The 22796-nt window shown below is 44.4% G+C and overlaps 1 protein-coding gene across 1 annotated transcript in view; it reads right to left on the bottom strand.

Moving 5' to 3' along the window:
• The window catches only part of pex5lb (peroxisomal biogenesis factor 5-like b), an 82956-nt gene that overhangs the window by 52611 nt on the left and 7549 nt on the right, over positions 1-22796 (bottom strand). The window contains exon 2 of the mRNA XM_039004441.1: positions 20699-20813. Coding sequence (XP_038860369.1) covers positions 20699-20813 — 115 coding nt within the window. The remainder of the gene's footprint in view (positions 1-20698; positions 20814-22796) is intronic.

Genomic DNA, 22796 nt, shown 5'->3' with positions numbered 1-22796 from the left:
CTGTCAGAAGATCCGTAGACTCGTTCACCTTGTTATGACTCTATACTTGTGATGAAAGGTCAAGTTTCGGTCAAACCCACTTCTGAGCTTTTAATTGCTGACAAGATGGTTGCTGCTGCCAGGGAGAGGTTAGATTGATTAAAATGTTGTTGCCAGGGAAAGTCACGCAAGGGGGACTGGGGAGGCTAAATGAGTTACAGGATGTCTTAGCTCTCTCCCCAGGTCTTAGCTCTCCCCAGTCATATACTGTACTCTGTACCAACTTCTGCCTGCAATTGTATTACTGAAGGAGAATCGAAATACTTAAAACAAAGAGTCTGTGTTTCCTTTCTACTACCAATGTAAGTTTGATAATTATATATACCTGATTATCTGACCAACACCCCCAACATACCACACATACGCAGTCAAATAGTATCTTACAAGCTAAAATACTCAACTAAAATGGGTTCACAAGCATAAGTCCTCACCTCCCAGTCTTAGAAACAACATGACAAATAAAATGCGTCCAGCTTCTAGAATTGTCGTTTCCACCAGTGATCCTATCTAGCATTTGTTCATGAGATACTACCTCCAAAGTTGATTCTGTCCACTGTTTCAGAGTAGGAGTGGCACGACCCTTCCAAGTTCTGAGGATTACTCTAGCTGCTGTAACGCTGAACAACAGCGACCAGTGCAAATTCCTCATTTGTTACATTATGTAACTCTGTTCTATCGCCCAAGAGACATTCTTGGTATGACTGGAGTTGTTAACCTCGACCATTCCTCCAGATATTTCAAAACCTCCTTCCAGAAAAGGTGGCACTAATGTACAGTGTCATATTGCATGTAAAAAATGTCCCAGTGTCTTTTTGGCATTTCCAACACAGATATTTGTTGGTCAGCCCCATCTTATGAAGCTTTGTTGGGGTCCAATAAAACCTACGTAGTGTCTTCTATTGAGTAAGTTTCCCCCTGGCTTCCCTTATGTTCTTCCCTGAGCTGGACAATATCTTCAACCAGGTATCATCCTCAATTTCACACTTTGCCATATTGTTCTGAGGTTTTTACAGTCTTTACTCAGCAGATGAGTAAGTATTGAGTAAAACATGTCTGCTTTATGTTTGGGTAATTCCAAATATTCAGCTTTTGGGTTTTTTCCTGGATTTTGTTGATAGCCGTTTAAAAACACTAAATTGTAAATATTTCCAGAAATGTCCCTCGTCTCCCACATCATATTTTTGTACCAAGTCTGAGTATGACGTTAAAACATCTTCATTGTACAGATTACCTATAGTATGAATTCCTTTCATTAGCCACTGTTTCCAGTACACAGACTTCTTTCCCATCAGTAGCCTAGGATTGTGCCGAAAAGATGAGTATCCTTAGATGTGAAATTCCACATATATTGTGTACTGTTCTCCTCATCTCTTTTGAGTGTAACAAAATTGGTTTGGGAGTTAACAGACCTCTCCCCTGTAAGACTATGTGACAGAGTATCAACAGGGGTGAAAGGATAACTTAGTTCCCATTCTATTGTTATCCATTCCTAGCCAGAATCCCTTTTATCCAATGCTTCGCCAATTTAGCCATTTCAAATGGTAAATTGTACAATTTAACATCTGGTGAAACCAAGCCTCCTACATCCCTTGGTGAGCACATCTGTCACGTCCTGACCATAGTTCTTATGTGTGTTGCTTGTTTTAGTGTTGGTCAGGACGTGAGCTGGGTGGGCATTCTATGTTGTGTGTCTAGTTTGTCTGTTTCTGTGTTCAGCCTAATATGATTCTCAATCAGAGGCAGCTGTCAATCGTTGTCCCTGATTGAGAATCATATATAGGTGGCTTGTTTTGTGTTGGGGATTGTGGGTGGTTGTCTTCTGTCTTTGTGTTCTGCACCAGATAGGACTGTCTCGGTTTTCACATTTGTTATTTTGTATAGTGTTCACGTTATTGTCTCTTCTTTATTAAATCATGTTAAACACTAGCAGCGCTGCGTTTTGGTCCTCTCCTTCATCCCAGGAAGAAAGCCGTTACATGCGCCCAATACAACGTGTGTAGACCTTACCGTGAAATGCTGACTTACAAGCCTTTAACCAACAGTGCAGATCTGATGGTTTGTTATTTTGTATAGTGTTCACGTTATTGTCTCTTCTTTATTAAATCATGTTGAACACTAGCCGCGCTGCATTTTGGTCCTCTCCTTCACCCCAGGAAGAAAGCCGTTACAACATCTTCATATTAATCCTGGATTTTTTCCTATCCCACAAAAAGTATTTAGTTCATTTGTCATATTGTTGAAAATACCAGTCTGGAAAATCCATAGGTAACATTGCAGAGATAAAATTTAAATATTTTCCCATTTTTCTAAATTGTTCTTAATCTTGACTAGTAGTGGCTCAAAATGTAGTCCCATCAATTCCTCCAAAGTTGAGCTCAACTTAATATCCATATATTTCATCCCAGTTGGATCCCATTTGAAATTAAATGGGGTAACAGTTCCAGAGTAACATATAGCATTAATTGGCATTGCTTTCTACTTATTCCAATTATTTTTGTAGCCTGACAAACTAGAATATGATTCAGTACAAGTAAGTAATCGTGGTACAGGATCAGAGACCAGCAGTAGAATATTGTCTGCATACATAAGCAGTTCGTGTTCTTTTCCTCCTCCATGTACACCCCAAATTTCTGGATCTGTTCTTATCCTTGTTGCAAGAGGCTTTAAAACAGGCGAGGGGAGAGCGAGCAAACCTGTCTTGTGCCTCCAGAAAGAGAAAAAAAGGAAACAATTTCATGTGTAAATACTGTTGCTTTAGGACTGGAATAAACGACCCTATCCATTTACAAAAGTCAGGTCCAAAACCAAATTTTCCTTGGGTTCTTAAGAGAAAAGCCCACTCTACCCTATCAAACGCCTTCTCAGCATCTAAGGTGACAGCAGTGGTAGGAACTATGTTTGAGCGGTTTAACCACATGAGATGTAAGAGCCTCCTCATATTATCAGGTCCTGTTCTTAATAAATCCTACTTGGTCACTATGTATGATATTAGGTAGTGCCTTCTCTATGCATATCACAAGGGTCTTAGTAAGAATCTTACAATCCACATTAAATGAGGCGGATAGCTCTAAAATTCCCAGGTTCTGTAGTATCTCTATCCTTTTGAGGGATAAGCGATATCAAAGCCTCATTAAAGGTGTCCGAAAGGGAGCCATTATTAATGACTCGTTAAACCACTATCAATATAGGTACAAGATTGTCAATATACTTTTCATAATATTCTACAGGAAGGCCATCCAGACCAGGTGACTTCCCTGCTTTCATACATAAAATGGCAGCTTTAACCTCATCTTCTGTTATAGTACAGACCAGGTCTACCTGGCTATCTGATAATCTAGATAATACTATACCAGACAAAAAAGTATCCATATTTATGGGGCTCGCTGAACCGGAGGATGTATATACACATTGTATTCGGAAAGTATTCAGACCCCTTCCTCCACATTTTGATACGTTACAGCCTTATTCTAAAATGTATTAAATAAAATGGTTTCTTCATCAATCTACATACAATACTCCATAATGACAAAGCTAAAACAGGTTTTTAGACAGTTTGGGAAATGTATTAATAACAAAAAACAGGCCTTATTTACATAAGTATTTAGACTCTTTGCTATTAGCCTCGAAATTGAGCTCAGGTGCATCCTGTTTTCATTGATCATCCTTGATGTTTCTACAACGTCATTGGAGTCGACCTGTGATAAATTCAATTGATTGGACATGATTTGGAAAGGCACACACCTGTCTACATAAAGTCCCACAGTTGGCAGTGCATGTCAGAGCAAAAACCAAGCCATGAGGTCTAATTAATTGTCTGTAGAGCTCCGAGACAGGATTGTGTCGAGGCACAGATCTGGGGAAGGGTACCAAAACATTTCTGCAGCATTGAAGGTCCCCAAGAACACAGTGGCCTCCATCATTCTTAAATGGAAGAAGTTTTGAACCACCAACTCTTCCTAGAGCTGGCCGCCCAGCCAAACTGAGCAATCGGGGGAGAAGGGCCTTGGTCAGGGAGGTCACTCTTACAGAGCTCCAGAGTTCATCTGTGGAGATGGGAGAATCTTCCAGAAGGACAACCATCTCAGCAGCACTCCACCAATCAGGCATTTATGGTAGAGTGGCCAGACGGAAGCCCCTCAGTAAAAGGCACGACAGCCCACTTGGAGTTTGCCGAAAGGCACTTAAAGGACTCTCAGACCATGAGAAACAATATTCTCTGGTTTTATGAAACCAAGATTGAACTCTTTGGCCTGAATGCCAAGCGTCACATATGCAGGAAACCTGGCACCATCCCTACTGTGAAGTATGGTGGTGGCAGCATCATGCTGTAGGGATGTTGCTGTGCAGCGACGCTCCCCATCCAACCTGACAGAGCTTGAGAGGATCTGCAGAGAAGAATGGGAGAAACTCCCCAAATACAGGTGTGCCAAGCTTGTAGCGTCATACCCAAGAAGACTCGAGGCTGTAATCGCTGCCAAAGGTGCTTTAACAAAGTACTGAGTAAAGGGTCTGAATACTTATGTTTATGAAAGTTTTTTTTTTTTAAATATACAGTTGCAAAAATGTCTAAAAAACAGTTTTTGCTTTGTCATTACGGGGTATTGTGTGTAGATTGATGAGGAACAAAAATGTAATCAATTTTAGAATAAGGCTGTAATGTAACAAATGTGGGAAAAGCAAAGGGGTCTGAATACTTTCCGAATGCACTGTAAATCACTTTTCTCCCGGGTAACCCGGGCTTTCCTGCCAAAACCGGAAGCGTCATTCAAAAGCATAGGCCTGTGTCTGGATTTTATTGTAAATTCGAGCCTGATGCTAACTGAGCCTGATGAGCCATAATTTAAATAAATTTCATTAGCCCAACATTAAAGACATTTAATGAGCCCAAGCCCAAAAATCCCTAATGATTGAGCCAAAAGTGCATTCGGAAAGTATTAAGACCCCTTGCCTAATTCCACATTTTGTTACGTTACAGCCTTATTCTAAAATTGATTAAATTGTTAGTTTTTTTCCTCCAGAAGTGCCGCTTAGCATTCAGGCCAAAGAGTTCTCAAGTTGAGGGAGCATGCAGGTAACGGATGTTGGAAGGAGAGGACCAAGGTGCAGCGTTGTACGTCTCCATATTTATTTAATGAACACAAAAATAACAAAGAGAACGACCGAAACAGTTCTGGCTGGTGCAGACACACAACAGAAAACAACTATCCACAAACACCAGGTGGGAAAAGGCTACCTAAGTATGGTTCTCAATCAGAGACAACGATAGACAGCTGCCTCTGATTGGGAACCATACCAGACCAAACACATAGAAATAGAAAACATAGAAAAAACACATAGAATGCCCACCCCAACTCACGCCCTGACCAAACCAAAATAGAGACATAAAAAAGGAACTAAGGTCAGGGCATGACAATGCATTTGGCATGCTGATTGCAGGAATGTCCACCAGAGCTGGTTCTAGAGAATTGATTGTTCATTTCTTTACCATAAGCCGCCACTAACATCGTTTTAGAGTATTTGGCAGTACGTTCAACTGGCTTTACAACCGCAGACCACGTGCATGGCGTCGTGTGGGTGAGCGGTTTACGGATGTCAACAGTGTGAACAAAGTGTCCCATGGTGGGGTTATGGTATGGGCAGGCATAAGCTATTGACAACGAACACAATTGCATTTTATCGATGGCAATTTGAATGCACAGAGATACTGTGACGAGATCCTGATTCACACCAGACTTTTTTTAAGGTATCTGTGACCAACAGATGCATATCTGTATTCCCAGTCATGTGAAATCCATTGATTAGGGCGTAATGAATTTATTTCATTTCACTGATTTTCTTATATGAACTGTAACTCAGTAAAATCGAATTTAATTGTGTTACTATTTCCTTAAAAAAAAAAGCTTATATCTGCATTGTTGGGAAAGGGCTCGTAAGTAAGCATTTCATGGTAAAGTCTACACCTTTTGTATTCAGCGCATATGCCAAATACAATTTAATTTGATTAGAACCATCCTTTCACCTCGTTTTGTTATAACATCTTTAGTCTGACAGACGTTACCGTGACACCCAGAATGCATTGTATGATGATGTCAACAAACATGGCTCCACACATAACTAGCAATTAGCTCATCATAATCAGTACAACTTTGAAAAAAGATTTTACACACATCATACTATATGTGTCCATTCTAATCTATACAAGAATCGGAATCCATGATTTGCCACCAGTACTTGAAAACATGTGAATAAAACACCACACAAACCATTTTCTGTATTGATTTATTCATACAATTGGCGCTTGCCGGCAGTCAATCAAGTAAACTCTGACAGTCACTCAGAGAAATTCAGTGTTGATGTTTATGTATGTAGCTGGTGGGCTAAGCTGTAGCATTAGCAATGTCTTTCAAAAGCAAAAAAGTCAAGAGATTTTTGTCAATTCTGAGTCGGAAAGTCAGGAATCAGATTCTGACAGTGACAGTGAGGAGCTGCCCCCAACCTTGTGGTCATTGAGAACCCTGAATCTGAGGACCCCTTGCACACCAACGAAGTACCAGGTCACTCTGAAGATGCTGGTGGTGATGGAGGCAGACCAACAGTGGGTGAAGTACACAGGGTCCAACACTGACATCTAACATTATGGGTCCGTGCTGATCACCACGCTGGCTCCTCATCTCGGGAAGGGCCACACAATTGGTACAGCATCTGCTCTCCAACAGCACAGGGGCCTTTGGCACAGACTGTTCAAACAGGAAAGGGATGCAGGCATTCAGAAGCAGGAAGATGCAGAGGGGGAGTTCAAGGAGAACGGTCAACAGCTGTATACGTCCATGTCCTCTCCACTGTCCTTATAGCAACCGTTGCCACAGGAAAGGTGGACCACCTGACGGGAGAAAGAGCAAACCTGACTGTGTGCTTGACTATAACATCAAAACGGGGGCAGTGGATAAGGTGGACATGATAAACAGCTTTGTGGAACATGCTCGGAATATATTTTTTCATCCGTTTTTTTTGTAATTGGACATATAGTTCACATACAATTCCATTATGCAATTATATTGACAATATCTCACCCACCTACCCACTCCCTCATCGGTGAGATGATCACCTACCAAAAGTATAGAGAGAACCTCATGAGAGAGCCGCTGAACCAGCACCACACCCCTCTGCGTCCATCCACTGGCGGGTGTCCTGCTGCAGACATTCCCCTATGCCTCACCGCACTGCATTTTCCCTCCGAAGACCCTCAAACTGCTGCTCGAGGCAGTCGCACAAGGAGGCACTGCAAAGTCTGCGTGGCCAGCGTCAGGGGAAGGAAGCAGAGGAAGTTCATAAAGTACATGTGTTTAGCTTTGTGACACACCCTGTGTGTTACGCCACGCTTTGGGGACTATTGAGCACATCTACCGCAGTTACTGACTGACTGTCTTGACAGGTGACCTGCCTTGATACTATGCCTTTAGGGGTGGGGGACGGGAATGCAGTTTTTGTTGTTCAATCACTACAGTATTGAAATATGGTTTTTGCATATTAATAAGTTGTCAGTCTTTTCTTGCTGTTTTTGTTGCTCAATCACTACCAATACTTCAAAGAAATAGACAACCATTACATATAGACCTATTTTTTCCTCCACTAAGACTGTAAAGGAGTGTACATTCAAACAGTATGTTGCTAGCATACAAAAGTTGGCCTCAATCTTCGGTAAGAAAGGTGTCCAGTTATGTTCGCAAATAATGTTTATTACTGTTTATGTGTGTGGTTTTTGAAAGTACAGAATGAGGAATTATTAGTAATTAGAATACAATATCAGGAAATAGCAATAAAACAATATTACAATGAAGAAACATAATAACACTGCTATAAAAATAATAAGTTGCAATGACAAAATCCCAATTATGAATTATATAAGAAACAGTAACTGAAGAGCTCCACAAGGGGGCAGGGCAGGGCTATGCTAAACAAGCCAAATCTTATTCTTAGATTTCTCACTTACCGTGCATATGTAATAACCTTCTTCATGTCAACCAGTCTTGTGTTCTCTCCCATTCTTCTCCCTACATCACGCCAAAACTGCATCCCAATCTGTCCTGGAATACCTGCTCTTCTAGGTGCTCTGCGTGAACTACCTTCACTGCTTCTGCATATGAGATTTTACACTCACTCCTCACCTGCTGCACTTCTACTTGTCTTTTCATCACTGCACGGCAGTTTAACTGGATGTCCACATTCATGTTCGCCCCCACACTTCACAAATCTCATTTTGCCTTTAAACACCACCGCCACATACCCAAACCTTTAACAGTTATATCAACGCAATGGTTTCGGAACATAAGTTTGTACATCTTAACTTTTTCTGCCAGTACCGGATCCTCAAAGTTTAGTATCTCTGACAGGCTATCCCCCCCCCCCTTCGTGTGTCATCTGGAGGCACTTTGCATCAATAAGAGAGCCGTGATTCAAGTGATCCTATATTTATTTTATGTTAACATTTTCTGGAACTCAGGTAAAATAATTCCTTTCAGCCACTACCGTCCAGTTTGATCCGGTATGCTACTATCAACCACACGTTTACATACCTGCTTGAGTTTGAGAGCCTTCTCATGCTGTTTAGCATCAATACACACCACCACCAAACTTCCATCAAAAAGACTTTTAGCAGACACAACCTCTACTACTTTACTATACAAATCAGGAGCCAATGCAATCGGACTCCCCGCCATGACTCCACTCTTGTCCTTAAACTTAACCAACCCATTGAACTCCACTTCTCTCCATAAAACACTGTGAACCGAACCTCCCTCATCACCACTCTCCCCTGACGAGACCTGCAAAAGATCCTCAGTCTTCCTCTTCTTCATATCTACTCGCGCTACTCTTCCTTCAACTTTTCCCCCTCCACCGCTACACTCCATCCCATCCTCCTCAAGTCCTAACCCCCTTAACTTTCCATCCATCTCTGCTCCAGTCACAGCGCAGTGTTGGTCAAACACCTCCACGTCAACACTCAACAACCTGTCGCTTTTCAATCCTAATCGGACACTGTCAATGCACAAACCAGCCGTCAACTGTTCGGTCTCTAACTCCAACCAGCGTATCTCCCGATTGGATCGAGCTAGCCCCAGCTCTCTCTCAGAATGGGCTTGCAGCAAATTCAAGATGGCACCTGTCGGACACACCTCCAACCACACCCATAACTGCAGCCTTAAAGGACTACTACATAATAGGCCATTATAGTCACAACACAGTGTGTTAACACAGTCTTGTCCATGTAGAAGTCGTGGCCAAAGGTTTTGAGAATGACACAAATATAAATTTTCACAAAGTCTGCTGCCTCAGTTTGTATGATGGCAATTTGCATATACTCCAGAATGTTATCAAGAGTGATCAGATGAATTGCAAAGTCTCTTTGCCATGCAAATAAACTGAATCCCCCAAAAACATTTCCACTGCATTTCAGCCCTGCCACAAAAGAACCAGCTGACATCATGTCAGTGATTCTCTCGTTAACACAGGTGTGAGTGTTGACGAGGACGAGGCTGGAGATCACTCGGTCATGCTGATTAAGTTCGGATAACAGACTGAAAGCTTCAAAAGGAGGGTGATGCTTGGAATCATTGTTCTTCCTCTGTCAACCATGGTTACCTGCAAGGAAACACGTACCGTCCTCATTGCTTTGCACAAAAAGGGCTTCACAGGCAAGGATATTGCTGCCAGTAAGATTGCACCTAAATCAACCATTTATCGGATCATCAAGAACTTCAAGGAGAACAGTTCAATTGTTGTGAAGAAGGCTTCAGGGCGCCCAAGAAAGTCCAGCAAGCGCCAGGACCGTCTCCTAAAGTTGATTCAGCTGCGGGATCGGGGCACCACCAGTACAGAGCTTGCTCAGGAATGGCAGCAGGCAGGTGTGAGTGCATCTGCACGCACAGTGAGGCGAAGACTTTTGGAGGATGGCCTGGTGTCAAGAAGGGCAGCAAAGAAGCCACTTCTCTCCAGGAAAAACATCAGGGACAGACTGATATTCTGCAAAAGGTACAGGGATTGGACTGCTGAGGACTGGGGTAAAGTAATTTTCTCTGATGAATCCCCTTTCCGATTGTTTGCGGCATCCGGAAAAAAGCTTGTCCGGAGAAGACAAGGTGAGCGCTACCATCAGTCCTGTGTCATGCCAACAGTAAAGCATCCTGAGAACATTCATGTGTGGGGTTGCTTCTCAGCCAAGGGAGTGGGCTCACTCACAATTTTGCCTAAGAACACAGCCATGAATAAAGAAGGGTACCAACACATCCTCCGAGAGCAACTTCTCCCAACCATCCAGGAACAGTTTGGTGACGAACAATGCCTTTTCCAGCATGATGGAGAACCTTGCCATAAGGCAAAAGTGATAACTAAGTGGCTCGGGGAACAAAACATCGATATTTTGGGTTCATGGCCAGGAAACTCCCCAGACCTTAATCCCATTGAGAACTTGTGGTCAATCATCAAGAGGCGGGTAGACAAACAAAACCCCACAAATTCTGACAAACTCCAAGCATTGATTATGCAAGAAGGGGCTGCCATCAGTCAGGATGTGGCCCAGAAGTTAATTGACAGCATGCCAGGGCGGATTGCAGAGGTCTTGAAAAAGAAGGGTCAACACTGCAAATATTGACTCTCTGCATCAACTTCATGTAATTGTCAATAAAAGCCTTTGACACTTATGAAATGCTTGTAATTATACTTCAGTATTCCATAGTAACATCTGACAAAAATATCTAAAGACACTGAAGCAGCAAACTATGTGAAAATTTATATTTGTGTCATTCTCAAAACTTTTGGCCACGACTATACATACTATATTTTCATATATTAATAATTTCATTTATTTTAGGGGCAAGTTTCATTTCACTTTCACGTTATGCTTTCTTGGTAACGCATGTTACAATAGAATGTCTAAAAGACATCTGGATTCAGATTTTGTCAGAATACAGTGCCTATCCAGAAAACTCAAAATATTCATTGGAAATTGTCTGTAATCTCTAGAATATCAATAACGTGTCATGTAAAGATGTCCCGTGTATGGACCCTTTTCGCCCAGTGAAAAGTCTGACAATAATTATGTTTACACAAAAAGAAGAACATTATAAGAAACAATTGGGTCTCTATGGACATGTAATAAATAATTTATAGCATGTATTGTTGTCTAATGAAAATACAAAGCTATTTATTTTACATTTTCTTTACACACATTTACCTCTCATTTCCCATTGTCAGTGATAACGCAGAACTACCGGTGTACGTATTGCATCCACGTGAAGAGGCTGGAGTGGGCCCAGTACAAAATTGACCCAGTCCTCATATGACATGCATCGTATAATAACTAAACAGGGTTGCCAGGTCCTATTTTGCTGTATCCATAGTCTGAAATGTGAAGACATTCCCAGTTTTCATAAATAGGAATTATAACGTACACCGGCCTACTTCAACAGGGGACAAGGTTCCACTTTCTACCATTTAGTGTGATTACACAGTGATGTCACCTATACGGTGGAGACCATACAGAAGCAGTGGTCCATAGCCTAGGTCAGAGCCACATATTGCAGTTGCGCAGTAGACCTAGGGCCTAGGCACAGGCTGCACTCACCAGCTACTGCAGAACCATGGAGAACTCCACCACAGCAAATCAAATCAAAATGTATTTGTCAAGCCTTTAACTCTATTTCTTGAACTGCATCCTTGGATAAGAAAATATTTACTAAATAAACTAATGTAAGAAATGGAATAAAAAGGAATAATCAAATAACATTAATGAGGCTATATACAGGGGGTACCGGTACTGAGTCAATGTGCGGGTGTACAGGTTAGTCGACGTAATTTGTACAGGTAGGTAGGGGTAGAGTGACTATGCATAGATCGTAAACAGCGAGTATCAGCAGTGTAAAATGTGTCAATGTAAATAGTCCGGGTGGCCATTTGATGAATTGTTCAGCAGTCTTTATGGCTTGGGGGTAGAAGCTGTTGAGGAGCCTTTTGGACATTCAAAGCTCTCTGGGTGACTCAGCAACACACCTCTCGGCCCAGACTGCTCCACGATGGCCTATTAACATATCAGCTTGTTTTCCGGTTTATTGTCGGCAAAAAATATTGATGGGCTGCATTATTACATATTTAAATTAAACATTGTTTCTAAAAATAAAAAAAATACCACTTGCTTCCAGTTGATTAATACAGTTAACACTAGCTAACAATGACTTACCAGATGAAGATGTCTGCACTGGTATGACACCATCTTCATCTTCCGTCCTCATTTCTTGCTTTTCATTTTTCCTTTCAGTAGACGTTTCTCCTGCAGCCAGTTTATCAATTTCTATGTAGATTTTTTGTTCTGTTTGACATAGACCATGCTAGTTAGTTTCCTAACCAAACTATCCATTATCCATTAGGGACAGGCTGGAATAATGGATAGTGTTTTGACTGGAATTGGCGTACCAATTGAATATAATTGGCACACTAATTTCATTGGCTGGGACCAAAGTGCATAACCATGCAGATAGATTTCACTGCTATCTTTCATGAGTGACGTCTATGTGGGTGTTCGTTTCTATGTGGACGTTGCACATCGTTGCACTTCCGAACCGGACGGCCCCCCTCTCCCCGCCTGCAGTAACGTTACATTCACCGCTGCAACTGCATGAGGACCATATGGAGTGTCTACAAAGCGATACATTGATATATAAGGTAAATTAATGGTAGGTGCCTAGCTACATTGTTGAAATATGATTCATGTCTGAGCTAAAAAAGTATTGGCTAGCTAAATGTAAACTGCAAGTCAATTGCTGCTATTATACGTTTTCGGCCACAGCTAGTTAGCTACCTGGAGCTTGTTTAGCTAGCTAGCTCACGTTTTCATGTCCACTATCTTTTCTGCTCAGGGGACAAGAGCACGGATGTGTGACCATGCAAAGGAAGAGGACGAGGAGGGATAATGTAAGTAGTTAGCAAGCTACTAGCCTAGCTAATGTTAACAGTATAAGCAAAGATTATAGAACTAGCTAACCTCTTATCTATGGTATAAGCTATAAAAAGGTAGCTAGCTAACTAGCTAGAAAGCTAAACTTTGTGAAATACCATGTTTAGTTAGCTAGCTATACTTAGCTAGCATTTGTCAATGTTAACGTTAACGATCACATACTGTATCTCTTCAAGAGTTCAGATTGTAAAACATCTCTTTTCAGTCACCATTGGCCCTGAGATGGTGCTACAGTGAATAAAAAGCATGCAAACATAAAAAACATGAACCAAATTTGGTTATTGAATGTCTCGTGTACGGCATGATGAACTTCCCCGTGCTATATTTCCCCCCCAAATATACTGAACAAAAATAGAAACACAACATGTAGAGTGTTGGTCCCACTTTTCATGAGCTGACATAAAATATGCCAGAAATGTTCCATGTGCACAAAAAGCTTATTTCTCTCAACTTCTGTGCACAAATGTGTTACCATCTCTGTTAGTGAGAATTTCTCCTTTGCCAAGATAATCCATCCGCCTGACAGTTGTGGCATATTATGAAGCTGATTAAACAGCATGATCATTACACAGGTGCAACTTGTGCTGGGGACAATAAAAAGCCACTCTAAAATGTGCAGTTTTGTCTCTGATATGTTAATAGGCCATCGTGGAGCAGTCTGGGCCGAGAGGTGTGTTGCTGAGTCACTCAGAGATATGAGCTTTGAATATCCAAAAGGCTCCTCAACAGCTTCTGACCCCAAGCCATAAAGACTGTCTCACAATACAATGTCACAGATGTTCATTTCTCTACCATAAGCCGCCTCCAACGTTGTTTCAGAGAATTTGGCAGTACATACAACAGGCTTCACAACTGCAGACCACGTGTAACCACACCACCCCAGGACCTCCACATTCGGCTTCTTCACCTGCGGGATCGACTGAGGAGGGGGAGGGAGGGTGCTGAGGAGTATTTATGTCTGTAATAAAGCCCTTTTGTTGGGAAAAACTAATTCTGATTGGCTGGGCCTGGCTCCCCAGTGGGTGGACCTGGCTTCCAAGTTGGTGGGCCTATGCCCTCCCAGCCCCACCCATGGCTGCGCCCCTGCACAGTCATGTGAAATCCATAGATTAGGGCCTCATTTATTTATTTCAATTGACTGATTTCCTTCTATGAACTGTAACTCAGTAAAATCTTTGAAATTGTTGCACCTGCATTTATATTTTAATTCAGTTTATGTTCTTTCATGTTGTTGAAGTTCAAGTGAAAAAATTAAGCCGATGAACCAGGAATTGGTTCAATGGAAGATTAAAGCAGAGATCCTCCAGGAAGACCTGGAGGCTGATCGAGCATTTCTGGAGCAGCAACTGAGCGAGTTGACTGCCGAAACAGAAGATAGGTGACATTATTCCAAATTAGGAACTCTGTTTAATTTAATATATTATGGTTTATGGATTCTCACTTAAATGTATTCTGTCAGCACAAAGAATACCAATAAGACAAACATTTTCAGGTCTCTAGCACAATCTCCCACTGACGATACGCTCACACTTTCACTAGCAGCCTTTTATCAAAACTGAGCGCTACCATCAGAGACCCAGATGCAGACAGCTAGAGTCACAGAGGTTTATTGACCCAAACAGGGGGCAGGCAAAAGACCGGTCAAAGGCAGGCAGAGGTCCGTAATCCAAGGCAGAGTCAATAAGGTACAGAACAGCAGGCAGGCTCGGGGTCAGGACAGGCAGAGGTTCGTAAATAAGTCAAACATGTATAGAACGGCAGGCAGGCTCGGAGTCAGGGCAGGCAGAATGGTCAGAACCGGGGAACAGAACTTGAGAAAACAGGAAGATGGGAAAAAGCGCTGGTAAGACAAGACAAACTGGCAACAGACAAACAGAGAACAAAAGGTGACTGGTGATAATTAGGAAGATGGGAGACACCTGGCGGGGATGGAGACAAGCACAAAGACAAGTGAAACAGATCAGGGTGTGACAACAGCACCCCTCCCTCCCCCCTCTTCCATGTACGGCGACATTACATCTGGGCCAAGGGTATGCCGACCTCTTCCTCTTGCTCCAGGAAGAGCAGGGGCTAATACCCCAGAGACCACTCGAAAGTCGAGAGCCCAGTGGCAGAGCAGGGGAGGGTGTTGCGGGCGTATTCAACCCACACGAGTTGCTGGCTCCAGGTGGTGGGGTTGGCGGAGATAAGGCAGCGATGAGTCTTCTCCAGGTCTTGGTAGGCTCGCTCCAACTGGCCATTGGACTGCAGGTGGAACCCGGAGGACAGGCTGACGACCCAATGAGCGTGCAGACCTCCTTCCAGAACCAGGACGAGAACTGAGGACCCCGGTCAGAGACCATGTCCACTGGGAGTCCATGGAACCAGAAGACGTGCTGCACCATGAGCTGGGCCGTCTCTTTAGCAGAGGGTAGCTTGGGGAGAGGAATGAAGTGGGCGGCATTGGAAAACCGGTCCACTACTGTCAGGATGGCGGTGCTGCCATCAGACTGGGGAAGACTCGTGACGAAGTCCAGGGATATGTGAGACCAGGGATGGTGAGGGACAGGCAATGGTTGAAGACTAGCCAGAGCTTGCCGAGGAGTCTTGTTCTGTGCACAGACCGTGCAGGCGGCGATGAACGCGGAGAAGTCCGGGACCATGGTAGGCCACAAAAAGCGTTGCCGCACAAAGGCCAGGGTTCGACGGGAGCCCGGGTGGCAGGCAAGCCTGGAGGAGTGGGCCCACTCCAGGACCAAGGAGCGGACAGCGCCAGGCACAAACATCCGGATATCTGGGCCCCCTCCCCTGGGTTTGACTGGGAACTCTGTGCCTCACGAACATGCTTCCCTATTCCCCAGCTGAGTGCTGTCGCCAGACATGAGGTGGGAAGAATGGTCTCGGGGTCCGAGTGTAGCGGTGGGGCTATAACGGCGTGACAGCGCATCCGGCTTGATGTTCTTGGATCCTGGTCGGTAGGAGAGGGAGAAGTTAAACCCGGGTGAAAAGCAGGGCCCACCTAGCTTGCCTGGAATGAGATGCTTGGCGGTGGGGAGATATTCCAGGTTCCTGTCGTCTGTCCACACAATGAACGAAGGTTCCACCCCCACCCACCGGTGTCTCCACTCCTCCAACGCCATCTTCACCGCGATAAGCCCACGATTCCCCACATTGTAGATCCTCTCTGTGGCGTTGAGGTGATGTGAGAAGACGCAGGGATTTAACTTGAGGTCCAGGGCAGAACACTGGGACAGGACAGTCCCCACTCCGACATCCGAAGCATCGGCCTCCACCACGAACTGACAGGATAGGTCAGGATGAATCAATATGGGAGCAGTGGTGACGTGGTGCTTGAAGTCCCGGAACGCCCGGTCAGCAGCTGGGGACCATGTGAACGGAACCTTGGGAAAGGTGAGTGCAGACGGGGGAAACCAGGGTGCTGTAACCCCGGCTAAAGCTGTGAATCCCAGGAAACATTGCAGCTGCACTCTGGACGTAGGCTGGGGCCAATCCACCACCGCTCTCACCTTCCCGGGATCCATCTGTACATTCCCTGCAGCGATGATGTAACCAAGGAAGGGGATGGTGGGGCGATGGAATTCGCATTTCTCCGCTTTCACAAAAAGCTGGTTCTCCAGGAGGCCCTGGAGGACCTATTGGATGTGGAGCACATGTTCTTGGGCTGAGTGGGAGACAACGAGGATGTCATCAAGGTAGAAGAAAACAAACCAGCTCAACATGTCGTGGACAACGTCATTAACCAGGGCCTTGAACACAGCAGGGGCGTTGGTAAGTCCAAATGCAATGACCAGGTATTCTTAGTGGCCGCTGGTCATGTTGAAGGCAGTCTTCCAGTCGTCCCCTTCCCGTAAACGCACCAAATGGTAGGCGTTCCGCAGGTCCAAAATGGAGAAAACAGTGGCCCCCTGGAGCTGCTCAAAGGCCGAGGCGATGAGGGGTAGCGGTTAGAGGTTCTTCACCGTGATGTCATTGAGGCCCGGGTAGTCGATGCATGGGCGCAGGGGTTTGTCCTTCTCCACAAAGAAGAGCCCTGCGCCGGCAAAGGAAACAATAGGACGGATACACCCTGCAGCTAAAAAGTCCTCGATGTTGGTCTCCATAACCTTCGTCTACAGACCCGACAGATTACAGTCATCCCTGGGGCAGTGTGGTGCCTGGGAGAAGGTCGATCCCACAGTCATAAGCATAAATTGGATTGCCTCACTGTGGTTCCCTGACACTCGTAGGTTGATGGGAGTGGTATTGTGAGTGACCAGGCCTACAGAGCGTCCGTCCAGCACTCTAATGTCCATGGGAATGGAGAGGGGCTGAGTGGTGATGTCCAGCTTGGACGCCAGGATAGCGCCCCAAAAAACTCTCATCGGCCCCAGAGTCGGAGGGACTTTTACCTGTTCCTCCACAGCAGGATAGCATGGAAAGGGGTGCGAGTAAGGGGAGAGCAAAAGTTTTCTGTATGGCCCACTAGTGTACTCTTCCGTTCTTGATGAGCCTGGGTTTTTAGTGGGAAGGTATCTACGAAATGTCCCGTAGCTCCACAATATAGACAGCTCTGGGTGTGGAGTCGGCATAAGAGCTCAGCCGGAGTCCATCTAGCCCTGCCCAGGTTTATGGATTCCGAAGGAGGCGAGTCGGCAGCCCTAGGTGATGCCGAGAGAACTCGGGTGACGTCGGGTTCTTCGGAGGCGAGGTGGGAATCGAGGGTGAACGAAGGCGACAAGGCACAGTTTCCCTCTCCCTCCTACGTTCTTGAAGCCGCTCATCGATCTGGATGGTCAGGCTATGAGGTAGTCAAGGTCCATGGGCAGCTCCCGGGCTGCGAGCTCGTCATTGATCACCTCCGATAATTTGTGAAGGAACATGTCGAACAATGCTTCCGGGTTCGAGGCACTCTCAGCCGCAAATGTGCAAAATCCACCGCATAGTCTGCCACACTATGGGAGTCTTGACGTAGCTGGAGCAGCTTACGAGCAGCCTCTCTCCCGGACAACAGACAATCAAACACCTTCCGAACTTCCACCAGACTGAGGCAGACGGCGGACAGTTGCTCCAACACCGCCACAGCCCAGGGATGCGTCCTCCCGGACATCAGCGGTATGATGTACGCTATCCTCGAGCGGTCCGAGGGGAACGAAGAAGACTGCAACTCAAAAATGAGGGAGCACTGGGAGAGAAAAGTCTGGCAGGTTCCAGAATCTCCAGCGTAGTGCTCCGGAGGTGGTAAGCGGGGTTCTCGGGACACTGGGGTAGGCTGCGAGATTACTGGTGTGATCCGTTTCCCAGTAGGGAATCTGCGGAATTGCTCCAGCAATGTATCAAACGCCTGGTCATGGTGTTCTACCAGGGTATGGAGTCTCTCCATAAGACATTGCAGTAACTCCTTGTGTCTTCCAATGGTGGCTCCTTGCAGGGAGACAGCATTGTGGAGCTGGTCTGAGTGCTGGGTCAGTCAGGGCCAGTTCGTACTATCAGCACTCAGGAGAAGACCCAGATGCAGACAGCTAGTCACAGAGGTTTATTGACCCAAACAGGGGCCAGGCAAAAGACAGGTCAGAGTCAATAAGGTACAGAACAGCAGGCAGACTCGGGGACAGGCAGAGGTTCGTAAACGGGTCAGAGTCAGGCAGGTACAGAATGGCAGGCAGGCAGGCAGAATGGTCAGAACCGGGGAAACTAGGGAACAGAACTTGAGAAAGCAGGGAGACTGGAAAACACGCTGGTAAGACCTGACAAGAGAGGACAAACTGGCAACAAACAGAACACAGGTATAAATACACTGGGGATAATGAGGAAGATGGGCGACACCTGAAGACAAACACAAAGACAGGTGAAACAGATCAGGGTGTGACAGCCTTTAGCCATTAGGCCAAAGATGTTGATTGACAATTGTGATTTTTACTATTTAAAATATTGATTTTAACATTATGCCTCTGATGCGTTTCTTCATCACCGACTAGGAAAGACAAGTTTAGATAGAGCATAGAGATTGTTTGTTTTCCCTCTTGATTTATTTCCCCATGTGCTCCAGTGGTAATTCCAACAAAAGTTGCACATTTGGATGTGTTGGGTGGTTATAGCATATTAACTTTCACTTTATTGGTCCCAATGCATATCTACAGAGGGTTACTAGAGTGTTAGTCTGTAGACGTTCAACTAACTTCGTTGGATCTGGTTGGTCCCTGGATGGGAGACCAGATGCTGCTGGAAGTGGTGTATGAGTCACTCTTTCCTCTGGTCTAAAAAAAAGATCCCAATACCCCAGGGCAGTGATTGGCGACATTGCCTTCTGTAGGGTGTCGTCTTTCGTTAAACAGGTGTCCTAACTCTCTGTGGTCACTAAAGATCCCATGGCACTTATCGTAAGAGTAGGGGTTTTAACCCCGGTGTCCTGGCTAAATTCCCCATACCATCATCCCCAGCTTCCAATTGGCTCATTCATCCACCTTCCTCTCCACTGTAACCATTCCCCAGGTCGTTGCTGTAAATGAGAATGTGTTCCCAGTCAACTTACCTGGTATAATAAGGATTTTAAAAAATAGCAGGACGCATGTTTTCTGTACAAGCTTCCTTCTTTTCACTCTGTCATCTAGATTAGTATTGTGGCGTAACTACAATGTTGATCAGTTTTCTCCTATCACAGCCATTGAACTCTGTAACTGTTTTAAAAAGTCACCATTGGCCTCATGATGAAATACCTGAGCGGTTTCCTTCTTCTCCGGCAACGGAGTAAGGAAGGACACCTGTATCTTTGTAGTGACTGTGTGTATTATTGATACACCATCCAACATGCAATTAATAACTTCACCATGCTCAAAGGGATATTCAAAGTCTGCTTTTCTTTTATTGCCATCTACCAATAGGTGCCCTTCTTTGCGAGGCATTGGAAAACCTCCCAGGTCTTTGTGGCTGAATCTGAGTTTTCAATTCACTACTCGACTGAGGGACTTTACAGATAATTGTATGTATGGGGTAGAGAGATGAGGTAGTCATTCAAAAATCACGTTAAACACTATTATTGCACACAGAATGAGTCCATGCAACGTATTGTGAGTTGTTAAGCACATTTTTCCTCCTGAACTTAATTAGCCTTGCCTTCATTTAAGGATCGGACCCTTTTTTTAAATTTTCGCCTAAAATGACATACCCAAATCTAACTGCCTGTAGCTCAGGACCTGATGCAAGGATATGGGGGGGGGGGACCAATCCCGTAGAGGTTAACAAAGGGGTTGAATACTTACTGACTAACGACATTTCAGTTTTACATTTTGTATGTGAAAAAAAAACTATTCAAATTCGACATTATGGGGTATTGTGTGTGGCGAAGCTTTGAGATGCCTGCCAATTGGAACATTTTTGCGATTTATTTGTATATTGAACCATGTCATGTGCCGTTGTTTAAAAACTCTGTGGATAGTCCTAAAACAATGACGTCATATCTGAATTCTGGCATCTTTATGAACCTTTGCCATTGATCTAGGTGTGCTTGTACTGGAATAATTCAAGTGTAACTGGCTGGGGGCCCTTAAGGAGAGCTATGGGAAACACTTGCCTAGGGGGAGGGTGGGGCAGGGAACAAATTGGGACTGGCTGAGAGACAACGAGAGGAGAGGAGCAGATGAGGGCATTAATGAGTTGTGGGTAATGAGAGAGGGCTACCTGCTGTGTTGGAGGTGACCGGTCGGACCACAGGGCCATCGATGCGGCTCTCCGACAGGAAGTCGTCAATGGAGGGGCTCAGCAGCGGGCGGCTCTCTTGCTGCTCACCGACCAGCTGGGGAGGAGAGACGCAGTGAGGAAAACAGAAAACAAAAAAATAAAAATGCTGCAGGAGAAGGATAGTCCATAGTAGGAGTCTGCAACTCGTGGCTTGTGAGCCAAATCCAGCCCACAAACCGATTTGATGTGGCACACCAAGGTTGTCTTTTTTATGTCGGTGAATATCCCTGGTTAACAGTTGATGCCCTATTTTGTTTATGTATAACACTCTTAGGTTAGATACAGTAACGGAAGGCAAACTTGAGGGGGGCTACGGTCCATTTCAATCTAAGAGTCAATTTAGAAACTGATTACTATCAACTGGATATGGAACACTTCAAGTTTATGCCCGAATTCATAGGGATTGAGATGAATCGGATCACAGCTAAGCAAAACATGTTGAGGATGAGGAGAATAACTGATTTTGATGAAGCAGAACCAAAAGAGGAGCGATGGTGAAACCAAGCATACGACACATAATGAAACAGCTGCCAAAATCCCTTGACCATACGAGTTGAGAAACAGATCTTCAAAACACAAAATCATAAAACGTGACAAATGACATATGTTATTTGTTATGTTTTCTCATTTGAGAATGAAATGTAAAAGTGAAAGCGTAACCAAATTATATTTATTTACATCACTTGACTAAATAGTGACCCTGAGTATTCCTTGATGTTCAATAAACACAGAGCAGCTTACAGTAAAATGTAATGTAATACAATATATGATATCCTTTACTTTCTATTGTTAAAGGATGATATACAGCACATGACTGAGATATATACAGATCCCATATATGTCAGATTGTGCAACATTGGAGATGTTACGTAGACCACTTACGGACATAAAACTATATATGGAACAATGTATTGCCTTCAAACAGATAAGCAGTAGCTGGGAGATAAAGAACACCGCTTCCTCTACCATAGACACCATCCACCATTAAACCACTATGCGTGTGTTTGTCCGTGCGGATTATGTTCGGCGAGGACATACATGCCCATGTGCACTATGGATGTTCGCCCATGTCTATTTGGGAAGGAAAATGAGAGAGGGTCTGAGTGTGACCTAGAGTCATAACTGTCTCTGTGAGGTAGACTCTAATGACTCAGACATTACAACCCCTTTAATTAGGAATGAGAAAGACAATTTGGAATGACTGTTATTTTTTAATGTCACCTTCATTTAACCAGGTAGGCTAGTTGAGAACAAGATCTAATTTACAACTGCGACCTGGCCAAGATAAAGCAAAGCAGTGCGACACAAACAACAGCACAGAGTTACACATGGAATAAACAAACATACAGTCAATAATACAATAGAAAAAGTCTATATACAGTGTGTGCAAATGAGGTAGGATAAGGGAGGTAAGGCAATAAATAGGCCATAGTGGCGAAATAATTACAATACAGCAATTAAACACTGGAGTGATAGATGTGCAGAAGATGAGTGTGCAAGTAGAGATACTGCGGTGCAAAGGAGCAAAATAAATAACAGTATGGGGATGAGGTAGTTGGATGGGCAATTTACAGATGGGCTATGTACAGGTGCAGTGATCTGTAAACTGCTCTGACAGCTGGAGCTTAAAGCTAGTGAGGGAGATATGAGTCTCCAGCTTCAGTGATTTTTGCAGTTCGTTCCAGTCATTGGCAGCAGAGAACTGGAAGGAAAGGCGGCTAAAGGAGGAATTGGCTTTGGGGGTGACCAGTGAGATATACCTGCTGGAGCGCATTCTACGGTTGGGTGCAGCTATGGTGACCAGTGAGCTGAGATAAGGCGGGGCTTTACCTAGCAGAGACTTATAGATGACCTGGAGCCAGTGGGTTTGGCGACGAATATGAAGCGAGGGCCAGCCAACGAGAGCATACAGGTCGCAGTGGTGGGTAGTATATGGGGCTTTGGTGACAAAACGGACGGCACTGTGATAGACTGCATCCAATTGGCTGAGTAGAGTGTTGGAGGCTATTTTGTAAATGACATTGCCGAAGTCAAGGAT

The sequence above is a fragment of the Salvelinus namaycush genome, chromosome 11, assembly GCF_016432855.1.
Source record: "Salvelinus namaycush isolate Seneca chromosome 11, SaNama_1.0, whole genome shotgun sequence".
In the NCBI taxonomy this organism is placed as follows: Eukaryota; Metazoa; Chordata; class Actinopteri; order Salmoniformes; family Salmonidae; genus Salvelinus; species Salvelinus namaycush.
Note: the sequence above shows the minus strand (reverse complement) of the source record. Positions and strands in the feature narration are given on the sequence as shown.